The 18,852-nt window shown below is 42.6% G+C and overlaps 1 protein-coding gene across 3 annotated transcripts in view; it reads left to right on the forward strand.

The window, feature by feature from the left end:
- ARHGAP6 (Rho GTPase activating protein 6) overlaps positions 1–18,852 on the forward strand; it is a 463,892-nt gene that overhangs the window by 216,733 nt on the left and 228,307 nt on the right. Inside the window, exon 1 of one of the 3 annotated variants that reach the window (XM_046673810.1) lies at positions 8,969–9,431. The exons of the other annotated variants lie outside the window; for them this stretch is intronic. Coding sequence (XP_046529766.1) covers positions 9,387–9,431 — 45 coding nt within the window. The 5' untranslated portion in view covers positions 8,969–9,386. Of the gene's footprint in view, positions 1–8,968; positions 9,432–18,852 lie in introns of those variants that run through there. 3 annotated transcript variants of the gene reach the window in all.

Below are 18,852 nucleotides of genomic sequence, written 5' to 3' on the forward strand. Positions count from 1 at the left end.
TGTCCTGTTTTCTGCCAGAAAGCAGAAGTTTATAATCTCTCCAGGTAATATCTTTCCATGTATGCTGTGTGTATGAACGTGAAGAAAGATGGCAACCAAAGTTGAAATAATGAAAAAGTTCTAGTCTGATGCTTAGATTCTAATGTATTAGAATTATTTTGACCAGAGCTCTTATATATAAACTTATATAAAAAGTTATATATAAAGTGGAGTTTCTCAACCTTGGCACCATTGACATTTGGGGCTAGATCATTCTTTGCTCTGTATGTGTGGGTTGGGGGGGGATTGGCTTGTTGTTTAGCAGCATCCCTGGCCTCTACCCACTAAATACCAGTAGCAGTAACCCACTCCCTTCTCTTGTGACAATAAAAATCATCCCCAAATATTACCAAATATGTCCTGAGGGACACAATTTCCCCTGGTCGAGAATTACTTTCCTAAAGCATAGTCCCAAAGAAAAAGAATCAGGAAATTAGGCTTGGAGCAGTTTTCTTTGCTTGGCTGTCATTGGACAGCAAGGCAAAGAAGCCCTGCTAAACTGTTGGTGCTCAACCTTTATATACCAAGCATTCCTTGAGGATCTGGAACTCTCTGGCCTATCCTCTCTATTTGATGGATTAATGGTATACAGACAGGTTAAGTGACTTGGTAAGTGAAGGACACTCTGTTTCGTTCTCCTCATTTTACGACACTCCTGACAGCAAATTCTGAATGTTTGCCTTCTATGTTCTGCTCCCTATAAAAAATGAAAATCATAGTCACAAAATACATCAGTTGGGGGAGGGGGCACCATTACGTGGGAAATTGCTTTGCAAGCTCCAGGCACCAGAGTAATGCCAGGTGTCATCATTCATAACACTGCTGAGCCTCCAACACCAGGGATTTTTGAAGTTATAACAGTGGTTTCCTTGGGTGACTAGTCAAGTACTCCAAAAGACTCCACAGCTGCCAGTTTTGATCACACAAATGGCCAGTTTTTACCCTATCTGTTAGCCTTTTGACATACTGGACAGAGACCCACTTGTGTGTAAGTCCCAGAGCTCAGCCCTACTCTTCCACTCTGGGGAAATTTCTCCCTGTTTTCTTAGGTGGTGCAAGACCCACACCACTGAAAGAAAATTTGTTGTTGGTATGAGATGTACCACTAAGTGGAAATTATTAAAGGATGAATTTCTTATGTCTTTGAAGAGTTTCTCAACCTCAGCACTCTGGACATTTCAGGGAGGATAGTTCTTTGTTGTGGGAAGTGCTGTCCTGTGCATTGTGGGATGTGTAGCAATATCCCTGGCTTCTACCCACTAGATACAAATGGCAACCCAAGTTATGACAACCAAAAATGTCTCTAGACATTGCCAAGTGTCCCCTTTGGGGAAAAATTGTCTCCATTGAGAACCACTGCCTAGGATATATGGATGGGGCACTGGCAGTATCTGACCCTCCTTTTGTAAGAAGGCACCATAACAATCTAATGAATGAATCTGACTTATCAAAGAAGATTTTCTACTTTGAATCTTACTAGAATAATGTGCAAAGAGATTTGGACTCAACTTTCATTTACATCTTGACCCCGTCATTTATCAGATGTGCAAAGCAAGTTAATTTCCCTCATTAATAAAATGGAGATAATCATAATTCCTTGCACTATTATTCTGAAGATCCAGATTTTCTGTTTGCAAAGCATCTAGCTGAACAAAGGGCCAGTGACGTAGGTTGCTTAATAATTAGTGGAATTGTTATTGTTTCAAATGATAATTCTAGTACCTGCAGCATTGGTGTTGTCAAGAGCATTCTGCAAGCTGTAAATGCTTAAAACACCACGCAGAGGAAAGGACGTTGTAATTGGTTGGATGGAGGCAATAGAATAACATTAGTTTATGGATATAATGAAAAATAGTTTCTTGATTCTCAAACTGTTTTTTGGGAAGTCATAACTAGAGGGATTATACCCTCTCCTTTTTGCCTAACCACCCTTGAATAGAAAATTTATTTTAGAAACATCTCTCTCTGGATACGTTTTAAGGAAACTCCCTGGCTCCAAGGCACTGAGTAGCAATTCTCCAGTGAACATATCAAAATGGCAAGAATAGGACAAACAAATGATGCCAAACTGAGCCTATTGTAATGGTCAGTTTATCCTTACCCTCCCTCCCTTGCCTTCTTTCCCTGCATTCACAGATCATCACATTCTCAGTTCTAGTTGATATATAACTTCTTGATATTCTTTGTAGTAGGGATCAAGGCTGAGGGCAATAGTACTAGGTGAAGCCAGGGCATTCTCTCTCTTCTCTGTCCTATGTCATTACAGCTCCAGGCACCATTCTTGGGACTCCCAGGAATTCCTCATTCACTGATCTTCAGACCAGGTCTGTCTTCAGGCTGGGGGTTGTCTCTTTCTACCTTACCTGGAGAGAGGAATGGGACCCCTCATTTTTCCTTGGATCCTTCTCATCTCCATATCCTTGTTAGAGTTGAGAGGAAGGGGAGAATTATGGCTGTGGAGCAAAATGGTAATTCCTTAAGTGGCACTTATGTTTACAGTTGGGTTACTGAGATTTTTTCCCCCCAGTATGCTGAACTTCTTCCTAATAAAATGTCCTCCCTCAAAAGCATAACCAGTGTACCCATTGATCCTACTCATACATGTGGATGGAGTCAGCAATGGCATTTGCAATGCCAAGACCCTAGCAGGGCTATTAGGTTCTTCTTCACTTACTGGAGACAGGTGATTTGGGACAAGGAGGACCTTAAGTTGCTTCTCTATCTCTCCTTACTGATCCTGGAGTTTGATTTCCTGAATTTTATCTTTGTAGCCCCATGAGAAAACCTAGAATGGAGACAGCTCTAAACTATGTTCAGTCTTTATATAAACTATGTTCAGTCTATTTATACTGTAGTGTAAATAAAGATTCTAATTGGTACAATCAGTTTGGAAAACTGTTGGGCATTGTCCAGTAAAGTTGAAGATACCCATGCCTATGACCCAGCAATTCTGTTTCCAGGTTTGCACCCTGTAAAAATGCATGCACATGTGCACAAGGAGATATGTATAATGATGTTCAAGTAGTATGGTTATCAATAGTCCCAAACTGGAAAGAACACAAGTGTCCATCAGCAGCTGAAAAGATAAATAGTGGTAAACACATACAATGGAATACTAGACAGCAATGGGAATGAGCAAGCTACAGCTACGTATGACAACATGGAAGAACCTTAAAAACATAATGTTGAGTAAAAGAATCCAGATATAATAAAAACATACTTATGAATCCATTTATATAAAGTTAGAAAACAGGCAACACTAAGATTTATGGATGTTTCCTAAAAATCAGTGGTTCTCAAACAGGAGTGATGTTACCTCCCCCCACCCAGGAGACATTTGTCAATGTGTGGAGATATTTTTGGTTGTCACAGTTGGGGAAGGGGGATAATACTTGCATCTAGTGGGTAGATGTCAGGGATGCAGCTAAACATACCATGATGCATAGGACTGCCTCTGCAACAAAGAATTATGGTATGACACCAAAACCACAAGGAACAAAAGCAAAGATAAACAAGTTTGACTGCATAAAACTAAAAAGCTTCTGCACAGCAAAAGAAACAATCAACAGAATGAAAAGGCAACCTACAGAATAAGAGAAAAATGTTTACGAACCATATATCTAAGAGGTTAATAACCAAAATATGTAAGTAACTCATACAACTCAGTATCAAAAAACCAAATACTCCAATTAAAAAATGGGCAAAGGACCTGAGCAGACATTTTTCCATAGGAGACACACAGACAGCCAACAGGTGTGTGAAAAGGTGCTCAATATCACTATCATCAGGGAAATGCAAATCAAAATCACAATGAGCTATCACCTCACACCTGTTAAAATGGCTATTATCAAAAGGACAAGAGATAACAAGTGTTGGTGAAGATGTGGTGAGAAGGGAACTCTTGTGTACTGTTGATGGGAATGTAAATTGGTACAGCCATTGTGGAAAACAGTATGGAGGTTCCTCAAAAAAATTAAAATTAAAAATAGAACTACCATATGATGCAGCAATCCCACTTCTGGGAATATATCCAAAAGAATTGAAATCAGGGTCTCCAAGAGATACCTGCACTCCCATGTTCATTGCAGCACTATTCACAATAGCCAAGATCTGGAAACAACCTAAGCGTCCATAGACAGATGAATGGATGAAGAAGATGTGGTGTACACATATACAATGGAATATTATTCAGCCTTAAAAAAAGAAATCCTACCATTCGAGGACATTATGCTAAATTAAATAAGTCAGACAGAGAAAGATAAATACTGTATGATCTTACTTATATATGGAATTTTAAAAAGCTGAACTCATAGAAATAGAGAATAGATTGGTGGTTACCAGGGGCTGGAGTGTGGAGGAAATGGGGAAATGTTGGTCAAAGGGTACAGACTTCCAGTTATAGAGTTATAGGATGAATAAGTTCTTGGCGCTGTAATGTACAACATGGTGACTGTAATTAACAATACTGTATCATGTACTTGAAAGTTGCTAAGAGAGTAGATCTTAGATGTTCTCACCACATACGCACACACAAAGGTAACTATGTGAGGTGATGGAGGCGTTAATTAACCATATTGTGGTAATCATCTCACAATATATATGTATATCAAATCATCACGTCATACACTTTAAACTTACAACTTACACAATGCTATATGTCAATTATATCTCAGTAAAGCTGGAGGGAAAAAGAAAGATCGGTCCCCAAATGTCAATAGTGCTGGGATTGAGAAACCCTGCTATAAAAGGAAAGCAAAGAAATGAAGTACATAAAAGATAGTGCAGTGTCTGCCACTAGGAGGGAGAGAGGGCGTATAATGCAGCCAAGGGACACTGGCAATATTCTGTTCCTTGACCTTGGAAATGGTTAGACTGGATGCATGTTTTGCAATAATTCATTAAGCTGCACATTATATGTTATCAATTTTTCTATTTTAAAATTTAAAAATACTCTAGGAGGTGGGTTGACAGGACAGCAGGATGGAAAAGTGTAGGCACTAGATTTGGGGGAAGGGTTTCCCCACCCAAGAGGATCTCATAGCCGCTCTGTCAACAATGACAGTGCTGGGCCTCCTGGAAATGCTTCGTCCTCTGATGCTAAACGGGTTTTAGTGCTCACACGGGCCCTCAGCTCCTGCTAAAGCCTGAAGTTGAATTTGCTTTCCCAGATTTAGGTCAAGTTTTCATGAAAAAAGTGATCACTCTTGGGTTGGCACTAAATGTGGAAAAGTTTAACTCAACCTTATAGGCAGGCAGAGTAAATGCAAACAAGGATTTTAAGGTAAATGCTCTGGCAGCAAGGACAGCCTTCAGTCCTCAAAATGCTGTAATGTTTCCAGGTAGGAAGACATGGAAATGCTACTGTTAGCGTGACACATTTTCTCTTAAAATTGTTGCTGGTAGAGGAACTCCTAGAGACTATGTTTGAGTTCTCTCTGGAGGAAATTATAAACATTGGAGAAATTTATTTTAAAAAAATTAATAACCAAAAGAAGATATTAGCCAAGCAGGCTCTTAACCTAACCAGCGAAAGAGATGAACTTCAGCCCTCTCTGAAGTAAGGTTATATGAGCTCTCTTTTCATCTCCCTCCATCGCCACAAAAGACCAAGCCTGAATTTCAAAACCACCTGCTGTGTTAATATATAGTTTAAAAGACCTAGAACAATACCTGTGAATTATATACACTTAAAAATATTTATTGAATAAGTGACCTGGTGAATAAATAACAAAGGAAGGATACTTGGAAGTAAAGATGCATGAGTAAGAAATTTTTATTAGAGTAGTGTTTAAAATATACCTTGAAATATATTCAAATAGAAATAATGTGTGGAATTCACATTGTTTAAGATTTAACAGACCTCTTAGAATTCTGCACAGTCTTGTAGGTCTCTTTTTGAGTCTTGAACAAATGGACTGAGAACTGAAGAGGTGTATGATTCACTCTGAGGTGAATTTAAGAGTCTTGCAGCATGGACTGATAATTTCTTTTCTTAAATGCTTCGTCCTATCTCCTCAAAGCTTTCAAACACAGAAAAACAACCCTATTGCACTTGAAAATTTACCTCTGACTAAGCAATGACAATTTAGCAAGAAATATGCTAGTAGGCAGAAGTCATTCCTAAAATGTAAGTACACAGTTTGGGAATGATGGATTATTTTTGGCTTACCATAACTCTGTTTAGTGACTTAATACATTTTTCAAAGGCAGAATACAAACAAAATCCAAGATAACCCAATTTTAACACGGAGGTGACTTACTCAGGGGTAATGATCAAAGGACTATGGTTAAGGTTCTTTAAATCCAGGGACCCACCTTGTATTGTTTATATAGTCAGCCTTTAGTATCTGTGGGTTCTGTGGATTCAACCAACCAGCCTTCAATACAGACTTTCTTTTCTTGTCATTATTCCCTAAAAAATACAGTATAACTATTTACATAGCATTTACATTGTATTAGGTATTATAAGTAAACTGGAGATGATTTAAAGTATATGGGAGGATGTACGTAGGTTATATGCAAATACTATGCCATTTTTATATAAGACACTTGAGCATCCTCAGAAATTTGGTATCCTCTGGGGTCCTGGAACCAAGCCCCACAGATACAGAGGGATGACTGTATATACTAATAATGAAACATTTTGTAGAGAAAGGGATTTTTTAGCTTCGGAGGTTTAATGGCAGGTATGACAGAGGAAGAAGTCCTAAGGCTGGAGAGTTCATTTTTCTAAATAGACCACGGTGAAGCAGACGTCCCTAAATTGGGGCATTTCTGTACGCATGCCATCCTTCAGCTGCCCTGGCTGCATTCTCCGAAGGATGCAGTGTGGTGAAGCTCGTGCTACTTCTCTGCCTTATTCTAAGGATCTTTGATGACATAGCTCTAAAGATTGCTTTCAACACCACAGCAGAGTGAAAGCAAAGAGGGGACGTTAGGACTTTACTGCGTCATTTTCCAGCTTTGCCTGGATATGTAGGGGAGCAGGGAGGGCCTCCAAGGTGAATGGGCGTGCTCTGTTCTCCCACAGAGCAGAAGGAAAAGAGACCTGGGCAGGACAGGCTGCAGGGAGAAAGAGACTTGAGCAAATGGTGAAACTGACTTTCTCTTAAGACAGGAAGCATTCTGGCAGGAAGTTCCTGTTTTTGGCAGAGGATTGATTTTAAATTTATGTTTACTTTTATATTATTGCAGTATAAAATAGACATAGTGAAGGGTGTCAATTGCACAAATCTGAACTGTACCCCTCAGTGAACTTTACATATGGGTATACTTAGGTAGCTGTCATACAGATTAAGACACAGAACATTTCCAGCAATCCAAAAGGTCCCATTGTACCCCCTTTCCAGTCAATACCACCTCCCCATCTTGGTGATCACTATTCTGGCTTCTCTTACCGTAGATCATATTTGCCTATTTCAGTTCAACATTTGAATTTCAATTCCAGAATAAATAAATGGAATCTTACAGTATGTCCTCTTTTGTGTCTGATTTCTTTCTCTCAACAGAAAGTGTGTGAGCATAATCCATGTCACTGTGTGCATTGGTAGCATTTTCCTTTCATTGCTGAGTAATATTCCATTGTATGGATAGGTTTATCCATACAATTGGTTTATCATGCACCAGTTGATGGATATTTGATTTGATTGTTTCCATTTTGACGATTCTGCCTGAAGATATTATGAACATTCTTATACGTGAGGAGGCCATTGGCACCCATTTGTCCGTGTATCTAGTAGTAGAATTGCTGAGTCAGAGGGTAGGCATATGATCAGCTTTAGCAGATATAATCTTACAGTTTTCCAGGCAGAGGAACTGTCAGGACTATCTAATAGTAGATTCTTCAGGATACCTGCAACCTTGGCTTCACATTCCCGCTGCTGTTTACAATTATACTGCCAATTGTGTAAAAATAGTATATGCCAGTGGGTGGTCGGTCCAACCAAATTGTAAGGGCTCAAACACAGGGGCCACATCCTATTTTCCTACCCCCCCCCCCCAACACATATAGCAGATGGAGGACCACTCAGGGAGTCTAGTATAGTGGGACCCTGAAGAATTGACCCAAGACACCCACAAACCCATCTTCCACTTGATAGCCACCCCTCTTGGGCTTGGATTGGTTGATTTCACTGGGTCTGGAGTCTCCACTCTGGCCCCAAACCGTGCCTTTTTCTAGACTCAGCTTGTGGGAGGCTGCACATAAATCACAGCACACCAGGCCTGGGGAGGGAACTCGGTGCACTTCTTCACAGGTGTTTCATAGTGCAGGCTTCCATGAGGGGACTGCAGAGAAGAGGTGAGTTTTAGGTGGTGTGAACCTCCAGTGTGTGCTAAAAGTAATTTGATTTACTTGGCAGCGTTTGCAAATAGTGTGTGTTTCTTCTATTTCCAAATCCTTCCTATGTCTATGTCGTTTTGCAATTTGCTCCTAAGAACTAAGACACAGAAAGCAGCGCTTTGAGCACTCCACCCCTCCCCTCCTTCCACCAACTCGGATCCAGCCTGGCATTAATGCCAGTCCTCACGTCCCAGCAGAGTTCCAGCAGATTTTCCAGGACTCCCCCTTCCAGCGGAGTTCCCCAGACATGCCCAGGTCTTGCAAACCCTCCGGGACTCAGTTTGCCCAAAGTGGCGCGGCCAGGCCAGAATCCAGCCAGGTCTCTCTCCCCTCAGCAGTTCCCCAAAACAGCATTACTTGGCTCCTCTCAGGCCTGCCCTCTCCTAGGGTTCCCCTCGTTGAGACTCTTCCAAAGGAGGGCTTTCCAAACACCGAAACTCCGCCCTCCCCGAAGCCGGTTCCGAATCGCCTTCCAGCGTCAGGCCCACACCCCCGTCAAAGTTAGTGAAAGTCTCTTTCTTTCTTAGAAACCCAAGCTCGCCCTCTCGCAGGTGTTGAAGGCTTTGGCAGCCCCAGCCCTGGCAGTCCAAGTCCCAGGAGCCTGGGTAGGGGCAGGGTGGCAGGAGGTAGGAGCGTCGGCCGCCCTGACACCTGTCGTGGGCGCGCTCAGTCGCTGCAGTTCCCAACAGCTGGCGGCGGCGGCTGGCTGCGACAGGGGCCCGCCAGGAGCGGAAGGAATTAAACGCCCGCCCATCGCATCTGACTCGGCCGTTCCCTCCTCCTCCTCCTCCTCCTCCTTCCCCTTCGCTGCCGCCTCCTCCTCCCGGTCCCCGCCAGCTCCGCGGCGGGACGCTGGTGGCCTGGGCGCTTTGCACCGTGCTCGGGGCGCAGGGAGCAGGGCTCGTCTGGGGGCTGCCCTGGGATGGCGGTGAAATAGGGGGACCTCAGAGAGGCGCCGCGACCCCAGGCTGCGCCCGGGGGCCCGCCACTCCTCCTCGGTGGCGACATGGGGGACCCGGTGTACCGCGAGAAGCCGCAGCTGCATTACGCGGTAAGTGTCCCTGCGCGTGCAGAAGCAACAGGGGGCGCCACTTGGCCGGCCTGGGAGGGGATAGCGCGGGTCTGATGGGATCCGTGGCTCCTAAGAGGTCTTCAGTGGAGGGTAGTGGATGGTGCGTCACCCCCAAGTGTCACCTGCTCGGAAACTCGGCTGCCCGTCTGAAAGGGAGCCACCACCCCAGGAGCCCGAGTTCCTTTGCCCCGCGCGGTGGTCACTGCGTTCAGGGCCGGGGGCTGGACCCTGCTGCTGCCTCGCTGGCCATGGCTGAGAAATGGGGCTCCTGGGGCTGGGCCCAGGTTCACCCATTTAGTCTTCGGTCAGATATGCTGCTAGAACGGGGATAGAACTGTACGGGAGACAGGGGCGCTTCGTGATCCGTACGTGTGGCGAGTGGACTCGGCAGAGAAATGCTGCAGGGCACGTTGGGGTGCATCCGGTTTGCTCCTTGCAAGGGGGTGTGCATTCCCCTCCGAATTTGTGACGGGACAGAATGTTGCACATTATCTGATTAATACAAGAGGATTCCAGGGGGTCCTTATCAGTGGCCTCTCTTCTCCCTGTGGACTCAAATATTCCACAAATATGGATTGGGGACCTACTAGGTGCCAGGCAGTGCGTTCAGTGCTGGAGTCCCACAGGACACAACAGACAAAAAACTCATGGGGTTTGCCTCCTTTAAAGAAGGAGTCAAGATTTCAAGGTTAATGATTGACCAACCAAATCCAGATTCTAGATTGAGTTTATTTTTGAGAGAGAAAAGAAAGATGTTTCTGAGGAACGAGTACTACTTCTGAAGATTGAGTGCTGCCTCCGGGAAGCGGGCAGGCGGCAGTGTTAGCTTACCCCAGGTTTGGACTTGTATTTTCCAATTGTAAGATGTGTGGTTTTGGACAGGGCATTACAGTTGTACTGTCATCTGCTACTTTACTGAGTTGACATGGTTTTCATTGTTGAGATTGGACATGCTGAATGCCAACTTTAAAAATTGGAGAGAAGCAGGCTGAAAGTTAAGACAAGAATCATCAATATTTATAATAAGGCAAAGACAGTTATCTGTCTGGAATTCGTGTTCTCCAAAATGCACTCTCCACAGAAAAAATATTTTTCAAGAAAGGAGTTGAAGCAGACAGAGGTCCAGAGCTGCCTCAGCTGGTTCTTGGTGCTGCTGGGTGGGTCCTGGATCAGCTGGGGGCCATTGACCTCAGGGCAAACCTCTGCTGTTTTACTTTGTTTTGCTGGGCTGGAAAAGAGAGGGCCTGAATTAGAAAATCCTTAAGATCCTTTCCCGGGTGAACGTTCTAGGAACCTATGACAGCTCTTTCTCTAGTTTTGCCAGTTACTTGCCTTGAAACGCCAAGTGAGACACTAGTAAGTTACCGATACTTGGTCATCTTTCTAGTAGAGACACTAGCGGCACAGTGATTTGCCTTTTAAAGTGATATTAAGGGTAACACGTTTTCAGCAGAGGTTTCTCTGCACTGAAGGACCTAGAGACTGTGCCCATTATGCCCAATCAGCATCTCATCCCACCACCTTTTCCAGATTTTGAACTGTGTGCTGGTACCCTTTGATTTGTAATCTGAAGTCTCTATGCCGTTTACAAAGTAGAGGAGGAAAGGTAAGAACTGGCTCCTTAATTTAAAAAAGAGAATCGATCTATTTATTCTATGAATGATTATTGCCTCAATTATGCAAATACATCTAATGCATCACAAAACAACTTAAAAATTATTTTCATTCGCTGTCTCATTCTCCTGAAAGCCTAAACTTAGAGTCAAGCTGATGCTAATGTCTCCTCTTGCACTCTGAAGATTTGCTGATGAAATAGCCCTTTATTCTAGCACAGATCACCACGTACATATTTTCTGATTTAAGACTATAAAAAGGAAGATTCTGGAGGGAGTTTGTTGGCTTTCCGGTTGGAAGAAGTCACCCGGGTCCTCAGAAGATGCCTATGCATACTTTAGAATGATAAAGCAGCAGCATTCAGCAGCTCTGCATCAGTCACAAGTCAAAAGAATGTTCTTTTAAAGTGTGACCCGTTGCATTTCGTATTAACATAACCTCTATAGATTACTATCTATTCTATCATGCACTCTTTGTCTGCTTCCCCCATATTGATTTAGGTAATTCCAAAAGTTTGCTTTGCCTTTTAGCACAAATATTCCACTTATTTTGCTCACCATGGTTTTGCTCTGCTGCACATTGTCCTGGGATCGTGGAGGCTTTTTTTCTTTGTGTCTTACTGGAAAAGAATTACTCTCCATGTGTCTTAGTACTTCTTGCCTCGTCTGAAATATAATCCAGGGGGAAAGCATTTGATGTTCTTCCTTTGGTACTTTTTTCACTTGTCCAAGATGAGACTGTGTAGAAGAAATCAGTGGCTTGCATTTTATTCATTCATCAAACATTTATTGAGTGCCTATTGTGTGCCAGCTATTTGGTCAGTTTTCCAAAGAGACAATTAAATAGTGAAAATGTTAAGACTTGCTGTCAACTCTTCACTCATCTTTTTAAATGGTCATAATGGTCACAAAGAGAAATACAAACACTTAAGTAGATAAGAGCGTCCTTCATTTACATAATCAGTTACACTTTTCCGAAGTATAGCACAGCTGTCTTCTTGTTTTATCATCACAACAAGAATGTGTGTTAGTAGCTAATGTTCTCCTCCTAACCTTTACTCCCACGGTTTTCCCACATTCAGTTTATGGTGATTCCATCCTTCCAGCTGGGTGTCGTCCTTAGCGCCTTTTGGTGACTTGATCAGATTTTGCATTTTGAAAAGCCTGCTCTGGTCCCAGCATGGAGTCCAAGGTGAGGAGGAGCCAGAGTGCATCCTAACATTTGGGCCAGGGAGAGATGAGAGAAGGTGACCTACACTAGGATGGCAGCTTGGCTGGAGGTTGAGAGCAGTTGGCATATTTGAGAGGTGCTCAGGACATTGATCCAGCCAGACTTTGTTTGGATGGGCTATAGAGGTGCCAGAGTACAAGGGTCATGAATCAATGATTTCCTGGCAGCATTTCTGGAGAAACTGCAGATCATAATAATATTTCCTTCATTAGTATTGTCTTATACAAGTTGCAAAGTATTTGGACACAGTCTGTGTCAATTTAAGCCCCAAATACAGCTGGTGGGTTAGGTTTTCTATTTTGTGGCTGAAGAAATCCAAGCTTAGAGTAGTAGAGTTCAAGGTGGCACAGGTGTAGCTGGTGACAGAACTGAAAGCTATCCAGGTGCCCTGATCTCACAGAGCTTGTCTGACTCATTTGGAAAATTGAGATAGATGAACCAAATTATCTTTCCTCCTCCTCCTTTTGTCACTTTAATAAACCAACAATCAAATATTGTACCTTCAGTGACTTAATGTGACTGTCCATATTATTGAATTGCGTGACCAAATAGCTCTTTAATTGGACTGGTATAGACAAAAACCCAAAATTTTAAATAACCATTGAGTTTAATGCCATATCTTTACAGCTTTCTCAGGGTTTCTCAGCCTCAGCAAAATGAACATTTTGGGTAGGATAGTTCTTTGTGGTGGTGGCCGTCCTGTGCACTGTAGGATGTTTAGCAGCATCCTCAGCCTCTGCCCACTGGATGCCAGTAGTACCCCCTCCCAGCTGTGACAACCAAAAATGTCTCCAGATATTGCCAAATGTCCCCTAGGGGGCAAAATTACCCCTGCTTGAGACCCACTGGTCTGTCTGATTTTCACACATGTTTTTAAGAAGATGTGACAATTACTGTATAAGAAGAAGATCTGAAAAGAGGAGATATGCTAAATGTTATGAGTATTATATATACTATTCAACGAACATGCAGAACTTCAGAGAGAGGCCGACACAGAGGTTCAGAGAGAGCTGCAAACACAGCACAAGTGCTGGGGTAAGAGTATGAGATCCCTCAGTTTCAATGATCATGACTTTAACAACGCTCTCCTGCTTTTGATGACCGCCAAAAGTCGGGTCACCTGGCCTGGGTTAAAGATTGCCTTAGCCTGCCTTCCCCAACAGTCCTCATATGCTTTCTTCCATTAACCACAAACAAAATATAACAAACCTTGATTGTCTGCCAAGATCATGTAACATACGTCAAATTTGATGACAACCCATGCAGTTAAGTATGGTGACTCTTTCAATAGAATTACTACACTGAACCTTAGTTTTAGAACAAATTATCAGAGGTACTTTGGAGCAGCTTGTGAATACTATTATCGCAAGCAACTCCCTAGAGGCAGACACTTATTTTCACCCCCTTCTATGAAAAACGAACAATAAGAAAATTTTGTGATGCTTCTGCTAAGATAAATCTATGAGTGGGCGATGTGTGTTCTGTTCCCTGAGGTGTGGTCAAAAGCAGGGGGCTTAGCCTCTGACTTGGCACTGGGCCCCATGGAGTCCAGCTGTCAAGATGCAGCCATTCTCCGCCCATGGACCAGTCTACTTCTGAGCTCTTCTGTTGCTGACCTCACTTCCTGTTTGGTGCGGTCACCCCACCATCTGTGCTCTTGACCACAACCTCGTCATTAAATGCTGACTGTTCCCTCGTTCTACTTAACCCCTCCCTAAGGAACCTACTGGAAGGGCTAAGCTGCTTACCCTCACAGGGAGCCTCTCTTCACTCAAAATGGTTAAGGTCTTAATATGGAAGTTTCCAAATTTGCTGTCTATGAACATTTGATTTCCAAAATCTTTGAAGTCGTTAAGTTCACTTAACTCAGTCATATTGATTACAGGGTATTCTTTGGTAATTCTGAAGATGCCCGAAACCGGGCACTGTTGCAGGGCCAAGCTGATATGAATCAGTTATTCATCCTCCATCAGTGCTGCCAGTGTAGACATCTTAGGAAATTCAGCAGAACTTGTACTGACCTGTGGCATGGCCTGAAATTCACTTTTATAACACTCTGCTTGCTTGTCCTTTATCTCCTCACAAAAGCAAAATTTTTGCAAGTTACAAAGAAGTGGGAGATTATTGAGTCCTCTTAACACTTCTACTAATTGTGGATACCTTTTCCACCCCCCGGCCCCACCCCCACCCAACATGCTTTCTTTTCTGCTGCACTCAGAGCTTTTCCTAGATGTGACCTCTTTGGTTTGGAGCTCCTACCATCTTAGGAAGCCACATTTCCCATCCTTCTTAAGCACTGTTAATTGATAAATAATCAGCTTCCCGTTGGGTGTTGCATAGCAGAGGTATCTGCCAATCATAGGAAAACAAATACTACTCTTTGCCTAGTCCTTTCTGGTAATAAACTTATATTATTTACATTTCCTGTTCCCCACCTTGTGATAACCCTGGACCTAATGCACTTGAGTTTCAACTTGGTTGTGATGTTATTGTCCAGTCATACAATCTTCACTGGGTTTTTGACTCCCTACTTGCCCCTCACCTGTATCACACTCGGTCTCTCCTCTCTCAGTAAACAGTTGGCCACTTGGTGAGCTAACCAAGCCAGAACACCTAAGGGTCATCCTGGGTTCCTCCCTTTCCTGAAACCCCCACATTGAATCTCCGAGCCAGCTTTGCCAGGTCTGTTTCATAGCACTTTCCAAATTCATCCTCTTCTTTCCGTCCACACTGCTGTCATCTAAATCTTAACTCTCACCATCCATTGTTCCTCACTTAGGCAACACAATAACCCTATATTCCAATTCTGTGGCCAGTGAGATCTTTTGAAAAGAAAATGAAGTTGTGACATTTCAGTGCTTAAAGCTTTCCAGTTGGTTTCCATTACACTTAGACTTCCATTACACTTATCTTCATCCATGACCTGGGCCTTCCAAGTCCTCCTACATGATCCTCCCTGCTTCCTAATACCTCCTCTCAGCTTACCACTGCCTGGCCACATTAGTGTCCTTTCCGTCCCTCAAATGCGACCAGCTCTTTCCTGCCCGAGGCCTTTGTACTTGTTCTTCCTTCTGCCTGGGACCTTCTTTGTGTAGCAGGCTTTTTTCATATCCTATAAGTTGCAGGAAAAAATGTCACCTTCCCTGACTGCTCTCTCCAAAGTGCTTCTGACTCCACTCAGTTACCACTGATCATATCACAGTAGCTGCTGCCTTCATTGTTTGCATCGCTACTTGGTATTATATTATACATTCATTATTTGTCTCTCTCCCTACTGGCGTGTAGGCTTATTCAGGGCAGGGCCCCAATCATTCTTTCCCACAATATCCCCATGTGGGCCTGGCACAGGGTAGCACCCAATAAATATCTATGAGTAGATGAATTTTGCTCCCTGGGTGTTTTTACCTAACTTACACCAGGGGATTCCAAACTACACTCATCATCAATTGATGATTGCAAAATGTATTGGCCTCAAGGTTTTATCCATTTCCTGCTAAGTGAGACTCTACAGGGCCTGGACTTGGAATCAATACTTTGAAAAAACTTTGGAGGTGATTCTGATATCACCCATGTTTGGAAATCAATTGATTTACATGGTGAACCACTTACCATTCAAGAAGCCACCACGAAGTCTAGGATTCTGAGGCAAAGTGGATCTGGAGAGTGGAGGCCAGCGCTTTGCTTCATATGACTCTTAGTTAATGTACTACAAGTTTTCAGAGAGGTCTTTTGTTTTTTAACCTAGTGTTCATTTCAAATGAACCCTCTAAGGATATAAGAGTCGTAGGAATGCTTCCTGTACATAGCATGGTCTGACAATATGTCCCTCAGCATCCATTTTCTAGGTAATCTAAGCCAGAGGTTCTCAACCAGGGACATTGGGCAATGTCTGGAGGCATTGTTGGTTGTTACAACTGGCAAGAAGTTCTGGCATCTAGTAAGTAGGTAGAGACCTGAGATGCTGCTCAACATCCTACAAGGCACAGCACAGCCCAACAAAGAATTGTCTAGCCCAAATGTCAGTAGTGCCAAGATTGAGAAATCTTGACTTGTGTATTTCTGTAGACATCAAAATCTCTACTGTTTTTAAGAATAATTTTGTATGGTGCTCTCTAAAATGAACTATACATATTTCCCTACTGTTTAAGAGATGGAGTTGACAGAATGTGAGTTACCTTTTCCATCTGTGAGTCACAGTTATGAACAGCATGTTTCATACTGTGCCAGGATTATTCTGAGAAGAGTGATAGTGGCCCCTTCTAGAAGCCTCAGTGCCTTGGGCTCTTTGCTTCTTCACTCCTCAACTCTTTGTAATTTTAGGCCTTATTTCTTAAACGTTTCCTGTTTTCTCTCCTTTATCAGACTTTAGCTGATTTCTTGATTTATTAATGTCTAACAGCCTTGTCTAATTCACTATCTCTAGTCTCATTTAGCTGGAATACCAGTTTATTAAATCTATTAGTCCTGGGTCTAAAATTAGGAATCATAATCTCTGAACTAGGATTTGAGGAAATTCTCAGAGAGCCTTCGTGTGTGGACATTGGATCTGTGACTATATGTGAGTGAGAAGCCAGGGCCCACTTCTGTCCAGCAACCACTCATTGAGAATATGTTGTGGACTGGCCTGCTCTGGGGAAAATGCAAAAGGCACTGAAAGAAAAGCAAAAGGAAGGAGGAAGGAGATAGCTCCTCCCAGCTCTTCTTTCTCAATTCCATCAGGGTTAAAATTCTCCCAGGCAGCCCAGGGGGGCAGGTGTGTTAGTGGTCTATCTAGTCTGCCATTGACAAGGACTGCGGGGCCCTTTCTTAAGTCTGGGCCACATCACGGAATGTTACTTGGCATGGCCTGTTTTAGATTGTAAACTCCAAAATGATGAAGAGTATTTAAATAGATTTAAAAGTCTTAGATGCTTACAAAATTTTGGACTAAGATCAACAATGTTTACAAACAATTACAATTAATTTAATATTTTTTAATGTACCTTCTCAGATTTTCTGGTTCTAACCTTATTTTCGAAAGATCAAGTTTTCTGATTTGTTTTATTCTTAAATACATTTTGAATACTTAAAAACTTAAAGATAGATCAAAGGAAACAACAAGAACTCCCACCGATCATTATATGGTACTGCTTTCTTTATCTTTCTGGTGACTACTTGCATGTGAATATGGGATACATGTCAGTTCAGATAAGTTATACATAAATTCTAAGACTAATTTGTTCATTCAAATATAATCATTGTTACTAAGGGCTCTTTCCTTGAAAGATGCCATGACCCTTTGAAATCAAAACTGGTCAAGATTTTTTCCTTTCTCTTTGGCTATTTGACACTTTCTTAGAACTCTCCTAACTTTAAGAAATTTTAGAGTAAAATTTGAGCCTTTGGAGTGTCAGCTAAATTAGATTTCTGAGATGAAGTTTTCAGAAGAATTTGGAGTTGTGGCTTTGGGGAAAAGTTGCCATGGAAACAGCAAAAGACATTCAGATGAATAAACTTTAAAAATATTTTTTGAATGACCCCTTTCTACAGCTGACTGAAATATCTGGTAAAGAAATGTATAAGTCAGTCCAAGTAAAATAAAGATGCTAAAAGCCTCTCGCGTGTGGAGCACCTCAGCTCTGCATTTGCCGAGCCCTCCGGTGCCAGGGTGGGTGCTGCTGCACATGGACGGAACTCCCTACTGTTGCTCTGGATTCCTTACCTGGAAGTGCTGCTTTAATTAGATCCACAGAGTAATAATAGTTTAGCAAGAAAATGAAGTGTCGAGTTTGCTGGAAGAATTTGAAAATAGTAACACATAGTATTATTTTTGCAAGTATTTATGCACATGACCTTTAACAGTCCCATGATGATGTCATTTCGATTGTCTAAGCAAAATGTAAAATATAGTCTTGACTGATCTCAAAAGATGAAACGTTCTCCCATCTTGGCTACTGACTCCAAGAGAAGGCTCTCTATCCATCAGGATCCCAGCGGGAGACAGATGGCACACTCAAAAAGGTTTACCTTAAGGAATGAACTAGCACCCATATCTCAACAGGTTTAAGGGGACCAACAAGGGGTGGTGAAGCACACAGCAATTGACAACGTGGGAAAGCTGTTACCACATGGGCACAGGGAGGGATCAGTGTTACCAGAACCTAGGGACTTCCAACTTCTGCTGGAAGGGACCCTGGAAATGTACCCAGAGAGGACTGCAGCAAGGGCAAAATATGGAGAAGCAGGGATGGAGTGGGACAATAAATACTCTGACTTCTTGGTCTTCCTGCTCCCCCATTTCCTTCTAGTACCAAACCCAACCAATCCATTGGTTGCTTTGAGATGCAGTCCATTGAAATCAGTTTCACAGGGCTCAGGCCAGCACGGAGAAGGGCAGAAATTTTTGTTTTGTTTGGCATGGGCAGTGGCGGGGGAGTTGGCAAACAGCAGAAAATATCATCACATGCATGTCCAGTCTTGTTTGGGGTTTACTTAGATTATGAAAGACCCTAAATTTCTAGGCGTATAGAGGACTCCCAGATTGCTTAGAATATCTCTTTGCTCTCCTCTATGGGTT

Source organism: Equus quagga, chromosome 10 (genome assembly GCF_021613505.1).
Source record: "Equus quagga isolate Etosha38 chromosome 10, UCLA_HA_Equagga_1.0, whole genome shotgun sequence".
Classification (NCBI taxonomy): domain Eukaryota; kingdom Metazoa; phylum Chordata; class Mammalia; order Perissodactyla; family Equidae; genus Equus; species Equus quagga.